General features: G+C 35.9%; 1 protein-coding gene across 1 annotated transcript in view; it reads left to right on the top strand.

Annotated features, from left to right (window-relative positions):
* The window catches only part of LOC122798394 (SITS-binding protein-like), a 449,240-nt gene that overhangs the window by 404,550 nt on the left and 32,612 nt on the right, over positions 1 to 12,078 (top strand). The window contains exon 8 of the mRNA XM_044067300.1: positions 5,178 to 5,299. Coding sequence (XP_043923235.1) covers positions 5,178 to 5,299 — 122 coding nt within the window. The remainder of the gene's footprint in view (positions 1 to 5,177; positions 5,300 to 12,078) is intronic.

Raw genomic sequence — 12,078 nt, 5'->3', positions numbered from 1 at the left:
TAGATAAACAGAGCAGCATGTTTCAGTGGCTGTCCATATAAAAGAAAGGTCATCAGGTGAAAACATATATTAATTATCATATTGATTTTACTTCACATCACCCAGTGCCACCACTCAACAAAGATTTGGTACATATATTTATAGAACATGAACATATAACAGAATGGCGGCTTAGTGATGAAATCTCTGGTTTGATCTCCCTGGTCTTGGCTTCAATCATAACCAATGGTAACTGTCTCTTTGTAGAACACCTTTCAACTGTATTGAAATTTGCAGCACATCCCTGATTTCCTCATATTTTTGCCCTGTTCCTCTAAATTTTTTGTTTTTTTACCCCCCCATAAAATTTGAGACTTTTTGCAACATAACTAAGAATTATAGTCAGTCAATGATACCAGGCATTAAAGATTCATACTTGTTATTGTTCAGAAAATAAATTTTGATATTGCACCTATTGTTCTAGTAATGTTTTAACAGAATTAGAGTAATATTTGAAACAATTATCTTTTGGCTTTGTCCAGACTTCTTGAGCAAAGCAGGTGAGAGGTAAGCTTTGGAGTCCCGCATGTCCTCCCTGTGTCTTTATGCATTTTTTCACAGTTTGGTTTACTCTCACCGTAAAATATATTTGTGGACAATTTACTGTATCAAAAGCATTTAATCTTCTTCTTGTAGCCTTGTAGTCTTGGTCATTGCTAAAAATGATTCATGGAACAGCTTATTAGCTGATTAGTAAATGACAAATACATAAACAGATCTGTTGCTACAGTAGTGGCCTTAGGTCAACTGGTGTCTTGGCAAAAGGGCTCCATGGCCCCCCATCCTGGTTTACCTACGCCGAATAAATACTGGAAAAGCACCTCTGCTAGAGCAGCACCCTAGGCGGCCGCCTAGTTGGCCTATGCCTAAGGCCGGCTATGTGTTGCTATATCACCTCCTAGCTCACAAACTTAAAATTAACTGAACACCACTGCTTGAAAAATCCCTATTAAAATCCAACTCAGTTGACATTAAAACACCTGCACTGTCTACTTATGAACTATTAAGTTCAAGATTGTTACATGATAGAGAAAGTAAAATTTCTTAGCACAAGTGACCCACCTGAAAAATACTGTCTCTTGAACTGTTAACACAGATGTTTGTTTCCTTTGTTGGATCTTTACTTTCTTTAACTGTTTTAACAACTGTTGGAGCCTTATTATAAGTGTGAGCTGTTTAGATATCTGTTCCTTTCCTTTGTCTTCTTTGACCTTTATTTGAGGGCCCTTTTAAAGTAAGCTGTTATAACATTTCTGGGATAACTACTATGCTCTTCATTCCATTCAGTATTAAATATTCATGTCATTATGTGTCCTTTAACAAAGATTTTGGAAAAAACCTTTAAGATCAAATCATCAAGGATATAAACAATTGTGATTTCCTTACAGATAGTTATCATGGGTCCAGGTCAAGCCACATGTACTCACTCACTGACAAGATCTAAACATCTGTGGAAGGCAACCATCATGCTGATGCTATTTAAATAGACCTGAAACATATTTTGGAGAGTGTGTCAGTCATAACAGCTTTATCACTAATTTTCAAGTACTTGGCTTTAGTGCTTCTTCTCTGGTTCTCAGTCTCTCTCTCTCTTTCTCTATCTCTAAGGACTTCCTCGGATGCTAACTCACCAAATTTCTCAATAATGAGCATGTTCATCTTTGGTCCCCATCAAGGTTTTGTGCTGGGTCTCATTCGCTGCTCTCTCTTTTAATGATATAACCCCTTCTATCCCTTTTTCTAATCTCACCCTCTGTTTTGATGCTATTGTTATATAGAACACTGCTCCAGATATCCACAAATAAACTTTGTTAATGGGCTTTACCAATGAATGACTCCATTATAACAAAATAACTACCCTCAACTTACCTATACTGACATTAATAGGCTATTCATTTGTCATGTTAGAATAAAATGTATATGAAACTAAAAAACTTTATTATTTCTTAAAAATCATTTGAAGTATGTACTTTTTATTCCTTTGACCACTTTTTCTCAATTTCCAGTAATTAGTTTGACTTATATAATATGCGTGTGCATATATGTATATACGTGTGTGTGTGTGTGTGTGTGTGTGTGTGTGTGTGTGTGTATATATATATATATATATATATATATATATATATATATATATATATAGATATATATATATATATGGATCACCTTCAGATGCCCGAAATCGCGATTCCGACACACAAATCACCAACACCAAAAGACCGACAACAAAAATACCGATAACGCAAAACACGAAAACCATTACACCAACACACTACACGTAAACAACACAGTACACTACATAACATATCCACTATCCCTAACCCAAACCCTAACCCTAAGGTCCGACACTACCGCACACTTACCCTACCTGCACCCTAACCCTAACTCACTTACCCACCCCTAACCCCAAGGTCCGACACTACCGCACACTCACCCTACCTGCACCCTAACCCTAACTCACTTACCCACCCCTAACCCCAAGGTCCGACACTACCGCACACTCACCCTACCTGCACCCTAACCCTAACTCACTTAACCCACCCCTAAACCCACAGTCCCTCACTATCGCACACACACCCTACCTGCACCCTAACCCTAACTCACTTAACCCACCCCTAAACCCACAGTCCCTCACTATCGCACACTTACCTGTCCACTCCCTAACACTAAATCCCTCACTCTATCGCACACTTACCGAGTCCGTCGGGTTCTCACCTTGTCGGTCATCTGCGTTGTCGGTGTTTTCGTCCCGTCGGATTCCATGTCGGCGAAACGCGTTGTCGGGCATCTGAAGGTGACCCATACACATATATATATATATATATATATATATATATATATATATATACACACACACACACACACACACACACACACACACACACACACACGTGCGCGCGTGTACTTTACATGCTCTTCTATTGCATCCTTCTTTTTAGACAGAAGAATTATAAACTGCATATGGAGGCAGAGAGCCTGTGTGTGTGTCGATGTATACAGATTTTCACAGAATATCCAGATTTTTGCATCACATTTTTGGTCCGTTTTTCATAAAATTGTGTTTTTCTGGCAAATTAGTGGTGAAGTGTTAAAGATTGAAGTTAGAAAATAATGACAGACATGTGAGTTTCAGATTTCAGACCCTTCAGAAAGTTCATACTAATGCAAGACCAACTATTTTATTAACTTTCTACTCAATCTCTAAACTCTGGAACTCCCTCCCTACCCACCTAATAACCAACAACACTGTCACTCAATTTAAAAAACTCCTTAAAGTTCACTTCTTGAACAACAGGCTATGCTCCTGTTTCACCCCAGGATAAAAAACTTTAATTAAAACCAACTCCCATGCACCACAATAAAAATTGTTATTCTCTCACCCTATTCACAGTCCAATCATGACTAAAGGCAATGAAATGCCTTTAATTCTCAAAAATCACTACCAACTACATTTCCAACAAGTCCAATAACCACAGGATGGCTGTGTATAGCTTGTCATATTTGGAATGTGTAATGTAATGTCCTACCTAATGATGTTCTTAGTTACTCTGAGTGTGTGCAATATGCTGTCATTTCATTGGAATGTTAGTTTTACTTCTAAGGAAAAGTTAATTCAAAATCTGCATGATGTTGTGAATGTATGTTCTTGGAGCTTTTCTCCCCGGGCCTCTGCTGAAAATTTACTGTAAGTATATGACTTAGGCTATATTTTTTTTACATAAAGACTACAGCCTTTCCTATGTTAGCCTCAAAAACATTTTGAGGAGTCATTTGTAAAGTTGACTAGTGTGCAATGCAATGTAAAACCTATATCCTAAATTATTATGTTTTAATATCATGCTAATACTAAGTGACATAGGAATGTCAGTATTCTGCCATATTACTTTTAAATTGTAAGGAATATGATTTTCAGCAAATATAACTCCATTATTAGTATGTTGCTTCTCCTGGCTTTTGTTGCTAAGGGAGTTAGCTTTGACACCAGTTTGTTCAACTTGTCATGTGGCAGATATGTGTGGTTGTGAGAGGTAGTGGCAGGACTGTCAAAACACAAAACATAACTGAAAAATGTGACCTTTGACAAAAGCACATTTGTGCAAAATCTGGTTCCAAAAGTGGTTACACAAATTGGGACTTTGTTGCCGTAATATTGCTCAGATGCTGTCAGTGTGTATAACATGTAATTATGCACTGTTTTACTTTGTATGCAGTCACTGCTTAATGTGTAACTGCAAGACTACAGTTACTGAGAGGTATAAGTGGAATTAGTGGGCAAAAAAGTAATATGGCGGGTTATATTTTTTGCATCCCTACTTAGATATCCCAGGGGGATAAGACAGAAAGCTGAAAAATGGTGCAGATTCCCCATTGTTATAGGGAATAATTAAGATAATCAGGCCAGTATTCAGAAACAGTGAATATTTTCTGAAGATGAAAGAAAAGGACAGAGATAGGAGAATATGTGTATGCAGAGAACTGGATGATTCCCGGAACAGTCTTCTTGTCGAGAGTTGATTGTAAACAGTAGCGGTCTAAGGTCAACTGGTGCCCTGGGCAAAAGGGCTCCATGGTGCCCCCACCACAACACCTGATGCCCCCATCCTGGTCTACCTACACCAAATAAATACTGGGAAAGCGCCCTTGCAAGAGTGGTGGTCACCCAGTTGGCCTATGCCCAAGGCCAGCTATGATTGTAAAAACAGTAAAATCTATTAAAACAGAAGAGAACAGGAAAAATGAAAAAAATGAGGCGTAGCAAGAAAAATCCAGAAATCGGATATTATCTCTATGTTTTGTACATACAAAAATGATGGATATACTAGCTGGACAAACTGTCAGCACCTGCCTGCAAACTTTTTTTTTCTGTAGCAACTGCTTCCATACACTGAAATCTGAGAGGGGGTTCCTTATTAAGTAAATGGAGAGATCTCACAATAGCTTATATTATCCCAGACTCCAAGCTGAAACTGCTTGTATTCACCGAAAAAAATTAAATGTCTCAATTGTCTTACTTTTTACTTGTATAGTTGTTTGTTTCTATATTGCAACCACAGCATATCAGAACATTTTTGAAATCTGTGTTTTACCTCCCTGCTTATGTTGTTCTTTTTGTAACTGATAACTTCACATCAACATTACAGGAGGTTCACTGGGAAATGAACATGAAACAGATGAAGAACTCTTTATTCGCTGGTTAGAAATTGTGACTTTTCTTCCTGTGATGTCATTCAGTACTCCAACTTGGATCTTTGGAGATGAGCAGGTATGTGAATAATGGCTATAAAATGAATTGTGGCATGTATGTTTTTGGTACAGATAATTTTAGAAAAGTCAAAGTGCATCTCCAGCTTTTATGGCAAAAAATGCTTTAAAACTGGTAACATTTTCTATCCAGCAGTAAAAATTAGACAATCACATGATATAAAGAGAACTCTATATCCATCCAGTAATCATGTGTGTGTAACATTACAGCAATTCTCACAGTTTTATAATGTAATGCTACATACAGTGAATTATAGCAGGTACACACAGAGCAAATATAATGTATTTGTTACAGAACTTAATGCAGAGAATTTGAAAAGCCAGACATTGGTGTATGTGTATGCCTTCCAAATCCCACTGACTTCTGATCTCCTTCTGTTGTTGCAAGTCAATCACTATACTTTGTAATTCTGTGTAACAACACTGCCAAAGTACTGTCTTATACAACAAGCTATAGTTTGTGTTATCTGCATATATATTATTCATACATCATGAGTATTCTGATTAGGCTGAATAGAAACAATTTGCCTTGTTACTAAACCGACATTTATTAACAACCTGACCTAGTGAAAAGTATAGTGTTACACATCTGCATTTCCTGCAAATGTATGTTAGCTTCTGGTAATGAAAATGTATTTGATGGAAGGTCTTTCATGACAGAGGGTAATGGGCCATGTGCATCTTACATTACTAATGCAGTCAGACATCATGACAGAGGGTAATGGGCCATGTGCATCTTACATTACTAATGCAGTCCGACAATTTTTATACCCAGGTTATATGGGAATAGCCAAACCTGAACAGCACGCACTCATATGTAACACTGCAGTGAAAATGAGTTTAATGTAATGTTTCTATTGAGCTTATCATTCCTTATTCACTTATCAGAATAAAATGTGTATTTTGTAAGTTAACATGAGAAACATGACTTATTTTCTTTTTGAATCTGAAGATAAAACACTTTAGGCACAAATAAGACAGAACAATTTTAAAAAAAGTATTTTTATACTCTGCTGATATATTTATTTCTTCTGTTTTAATACGGCTTTAAAAGAATGTATTCCTCATTGTATGTCTGAGTATGGGTATTTATAGTCTGAATGAAGGCTTGATGGGTGAGGTAGTATTTTCTACAAAGCTAATATACCAAACAAAACAACTCACTGAAATGCTGAATACCTTACGGAATATTCTTTTTTCATTTAATATAAAAAACAATGTTCACAGTGTTCTCAATTACTGTCTTAAAGTCCAGGCATGCATCCACATTTATGTGTGCACATACAATATGTATCTAGCTAAACAGCTAAATATCATAATTCAGTTTTTACTTAAGTCTAAAACATTAGAAATACTTCCTTGTCAGTAATAATCATGTGACCTCATGTAATTTCTATCAACTCAGTCAAGAGACACATAATCTTTAAGTTAATACCTTAATCTGCCAAATAATATTAAATATTAGTCCTGCTCCTCTCTACCCCATGATAAATAGGGATTTTCAGAGCCAGATAAAGATATTTATGCTCATGGCATCAAAAATATATATATGATTTGTGTATATATTTTATACATCCCTATTATTTGCATATTCAGATACACTTACAGCAGGCATTCGTATATTCTTATCCAGAAAACACATTTGGTTTTAATAAAGGTAAAGCTGCCATAACTGCTTTGGGCTTTATGTATCCTCCTTAAGTGAAAGGAAGAGATGATAAATATTTTTAATTTTTCATACCATATACTGGGCACTTTATATACAATAAAAAAAAACACCTTACAAATGTTACACTATTTTACAGAGTTAATGAAATGACACTGTACAGAAATAAACTGGAATATCTAGAAAAAAAACTCTAGAACATTATCAGTTACTTGTTTGCACCTTCTAACTGGTGGCTAGTGCAATACAATCCACCAGACATTTAAAAACAGCTTTATGAAGTAAATAGAAGTAATAATTTAGCATTTTAAATATAAGACTCAACAACTATGTTTTATTTTTAGCAATATTTTAAATAGCCACAAAGTAAGAAATGGACACTTACCAGACATTTATCTAAAAAGTCTGCATAGACATATAAAATGCTAAAAATACATCTTACTTGTATGACTTTTTGTTTGGTTTACTTTCTAAATACATTACGTAGTTATTATATCCATTATTCAGGTACAGTCAGCTGTAATAACTCAAGTATGAATGTACTAAATAACTACAAATTGAAATAAGCTTAACACTACTGTTACATAAAGTTCGAAAGCTATGCCTATCACAGTAGCTTTTAAAACCAAATGATGTATTTACCTAAATAGACACTCTTACATAACTACACTAATAACTATCTCAATAGACTGTAACCCTTTACTTAAGCTCTGCAACTTTCTCTAAATCCAGTCAAGTTTTACTTCACACTAAGGTCAACCTACTTGCCTCTCCTCTGTTGCCAGCCTCATAGTGTAGCAACTGTCTTATGCTCACAGAAAATGAACTCTTACTAAACACAAATACATCTGTCTGGGAGACTTGCAAATATTTAACAGATATGGAGGCCCACTCTCCCAAAAAATTACAGTCTGTGAATATTGCACTAACACACCACATACTGTTCACTCAACCTAGACACATAATATAATATCATATGTGAGGCCGTAAAGAAATCCTTACTTAAGCTTCCTAGATCCATAAGGAGTTTGAGCAAAAATCAAAATCAAACATCACTTCACATAATACCTCACCTTTAACAAAGAGTCACTGCGAGGAAAAAACGCCTTAATTCCAGCACATCAGACCACTCCACAAATAAAACTGTTTTAGTGATTGAAATCAGATACAACTGACCCCTACACCAGAAGCCAGTAGAAACATGCTAATTGTATATGTATATATGCTAGAGATTAGAAGCAAGAAAAAAAAACTTAATCAGATGGCAACACACTAGAAACTCACTTGCTTTCACCGTGCAGTTCATAAAGCAAAAAGTCAGGTACTATCACTGAATCAGCAAAAAGCCACTTGCTAATAAATTTGCTAGATTTTGAAAACAGAAAGACAACAACACGTAGCCAGATTTTAACATAGTAGAAGCTTATTTGTGATTGTTTCTTGTACAAAATTTAACCTGAATGAAGTAATAGGCTGGTTCTGTTGAGAAATTTAAAAAAAAATGCAAATACCTTACTGTAGAGTGAAGCAGCTGGAGGGAATTAATTTCAGTTGGGTCAAGGGGTTGAAAAGAGATTTTGAATAAAAGACAAATGGACATGCAGAAAATGGAAACTCTTTCCTATACAGGAAATAGTTTCCATTTCCTGCATGTCCATTGTCTTTTATTCAAAATCTCATTCTTAGTAAGGCAGACTTTTAAAGGCTTTTACCTACTTTAATTATTTGTAATTTTCATTTTAGTTTATTTAACTCCTTTACTGTCAGTCCCAATTTATTTCTGTATCAAGTAGCACTGCTACTCCACAGGGTTCTGAAATAATGCAGTTCTGGCATTCCTTAGACTAGGAAAAATAAATACAAAGTATAACAAATCCAGAATGAAGTCACTAAATTCTTAAGCCTACAATTGCAACCCAAAACTGCATCCAGAATTAGGATTGTAGTGCAGTCAGAGTTACACTCTGTTCTGAGTCTGATACATAGTACCACAAAATGTGTATTAAACACGCCACATGCTACTGTGCTTCAACGTCATGAATAATTTGAAATATAAAATGGCAATTTACCAGGAGCTAAAATAAACTCTGGGGCAAAAAATACAGAGGTACATTTTTCTTGATATAACAAACATACTGCCAAACTGGGTTTTTATGGGTTGGTTAAGGTAACAGTCTGTGTGTGAAAGCAACTATTCACCAATGCCCCTTAAATTTTCTGTTATCTGATCACAGTTAACTGGTCATCAACAGAAACTGAATCAAGATAAAATACATTATGAGCCGATTTTTTTTTCTTGATCACAGTCAATCATTAACATTAAATCCACTCAGAAAGTGATTCTTCTGAAGGGGAACAATTGATCTCTATGTGAGACAACTAACCATTAATGACACAAGATTATACTTAGTCACTGAGTGGGATTCTTAAAAGCAGTGTGTGGTGTGTGTGTGTGTGTGTGTGTGTGTGTGTGTGTGTGTGTGTGTGTACCCACACATATCTCCATGTATGTCTAACAAGCTAAAATATAGTGAACAGCATACCTCTCAACTGTACAGATTTTCACAGAATGGCCAGATTTTGGCCTCATATTTTTGGTACATTTTTCATAAAATTGTGTTTTTTCTGGCAAATTAGTGGCAAATCATTAAAGACTGAAGTTAGAAAAGAATGACACACATTTGAGTTTCAGACTTCATATCCTTCAAAAAAATTCATGTTAATGCAAAACCTGTTATTCTATCAACTTTCTAAGTTTGTAAGAGCAATATTTGAAAATTGTCCTTACTTTTAGGCTTTTGTCCCACTTTTATTTATGCCTTGGTCCATATTTCTTGCTCTAAGGGATTGAGAGATGGACTGAACAGACATCTTTCACATCAGTACTGTAAAAATATCAAAGGTGTTCTCAGTGAAAAATTGGTTATTCTGGGAAGAAGTAATATGAAAAGGTTCTATATCATAACTGCGAAACCTCACATATGCGAATACAGAAACATTGACACATATTGAGCGAACCGCGAAAACAATGAATGGCCTGAACAGCAAAATTCAAAATGTTGAATCAGCATAGTTGGACAAACCTACCGCCAGCTTCGTACTACCTACCCAAATAAAATAAATAATCCACATACATACATACACTTAACAAAACCTTATTCTAACCCTGAACTAAAGCTCACATATATTACTATGTATGCACTTACCTTAACCTGCACCCCTAACCCTAAGGTCCGTAACTATTGCACACTTACCTTAAGGACCTATACCGGGGAAGGGCCAACTATGATGATTCAACATTTAGAATTTCGTGCTTCAGGACATTCGGTGTTTTCGCTGTTTGCTCAATATGTGTCGACGTTTCCGTATTCACACAATTGCAGTTTCCCGGTTGTAATAGGTAAGCATATGAAAAGATATTCAATACTGCTGTCAATTAACCATAGCTATGCAGTAGTTAAACTAGATTGCCAGGAGCAGTGTGTGTGAGCCAGACTAAAATGCATGATTATGGGTGTAATTTCTTTTGCAGAGTCATTTTGAAATATTAAAAATGCCCCATCCAGTAAGTGGCCATATGGGGTCCAGTCTTTGTTTGAAAATACCTGACTACTACTGCAAATTGTGGACAATTGAACAATAATTTATCTGAGTTGTAATATGCAGAATATGTGACTTAAGATGAAATATGTTAGGGACAGAATTTCTTTTAATTGTCACACTCAAATGATTAGAGGTGTCACTACTCAGAAAGTGAATACTCTAGCAGGTGGCCTGTTTTGGTTCCCTCATAGCTGTGGTACTTCCTGGTTGTATACATTTGTAATTAGTTTGTGAATATTCATCTAGTAGTGCCTTACTTTCAGTGAATTGCCTGTACTGATATTTATTCATGTCCACATTAATAGTATGTTTTGCTATCTTTTTACTAACTGTTGGCTGCCTTCTGTACTGTTATTTGTGCATGTGGCCCAGATCATGTTTGAAAAGTTTTTTTTTTCTCTTGAATTGTTGCTGCTGCTGAAACGTGTGTATCTGAGACAGAAGTAAAGTCTGGTGTTTTGCAACTTATTACTTCTGGGGACAATATTTAACACTGAGCAATGAGTGTGAGATAACTTGTACTGATCAGCAAGCAATGCTTAAATTAAGTCAGAGTTGCAAGCAGTTCATATGGCAATGATAGGCCATGGTGAAGAGTCTGATTTTGCAACCCCCACTTCTTGTGACTCATATGCATAGAGATTTTTTTTTTTATGCAAATAATGTAATGGTTGTAGATCAGACGTATGCTGCTATTAGCAGTAAAATCTTTGAAATTTGCTGTTCGTCTCCCAAGCTAAATCAAATGACTATTGATTTGAGAAAATAATAATAATGATATTAAAGAATCATTTTGTACCCACCTCCTCACAGACAGTGCAATAATTATACTTTAAAAGTGGAAATCAAAAGTCAGATGATGACACCGTGGCTTATACTGCAGAACAATTTTCAGTAGTATGGATTCTCTTCTGTGGGACAGATTGATGTGGATTCAGGGATCAAGTCCTACATAGGCAACTACTTGCAAAGGCAAATTTTACTTTCACCATAGCTCAGGAGGAAGCTCTAGCTAGCATATAAGACTGCATCATTGCATTCAGAACAAATCCAGCTGTCCTCCATTGGGCAGCATGCATTAGATGCTCATCAACTAGAGAATAAAGACATTAGTGTAAAACCACATTCTCTGCATGTGAAAATTCTGATTCTGTCCAAGAGAATTGTGGCAGCTGTTGTTTCAGAGAAGCAGAGTGCTATAAGTAGAAATGTTGGAGGCATCTATAGAGTGCGCCACCAGGGTGGACATTTGAAAAAGGAGAAGCTGGTGAAAATGAATTATTTCTTCACAATTGAACAGCAAGGTAGTGCTCTCCTGAAGGTTCATGGGGTGAACCAGATGCAAGTATTTATTCATCAGATGTTATAAACTGTGTGGGAACTTGTTACAGCTACATTTAAGAAATATACCAATATAATGCTGAACTGAGTTCCATATAGGACGGAGATGAATTTAGGAAGTGAGTATTCACTTATTTCTAAGAAGACATATCATACATTTTGACCAGTAG

Source organism: Protopterus annectens, chromosome 3.part1 (genome assembly GCF_019279795.1).
Source record: "Protopterus annectens isolate FY-2018-M chromosome 3.part1, PAN1.0, whole genome shotgun sequence".
In the NCBI taxonomy this organism is placed as follows: Eukaryota; Metazoa; Chordata; order Ceratodontiformes; family Protopteridae; genus Protopterus; species Protopterus annectens.
This window is presented reverse-complemented; position numbering and strand designations above follow the sequence as displayed.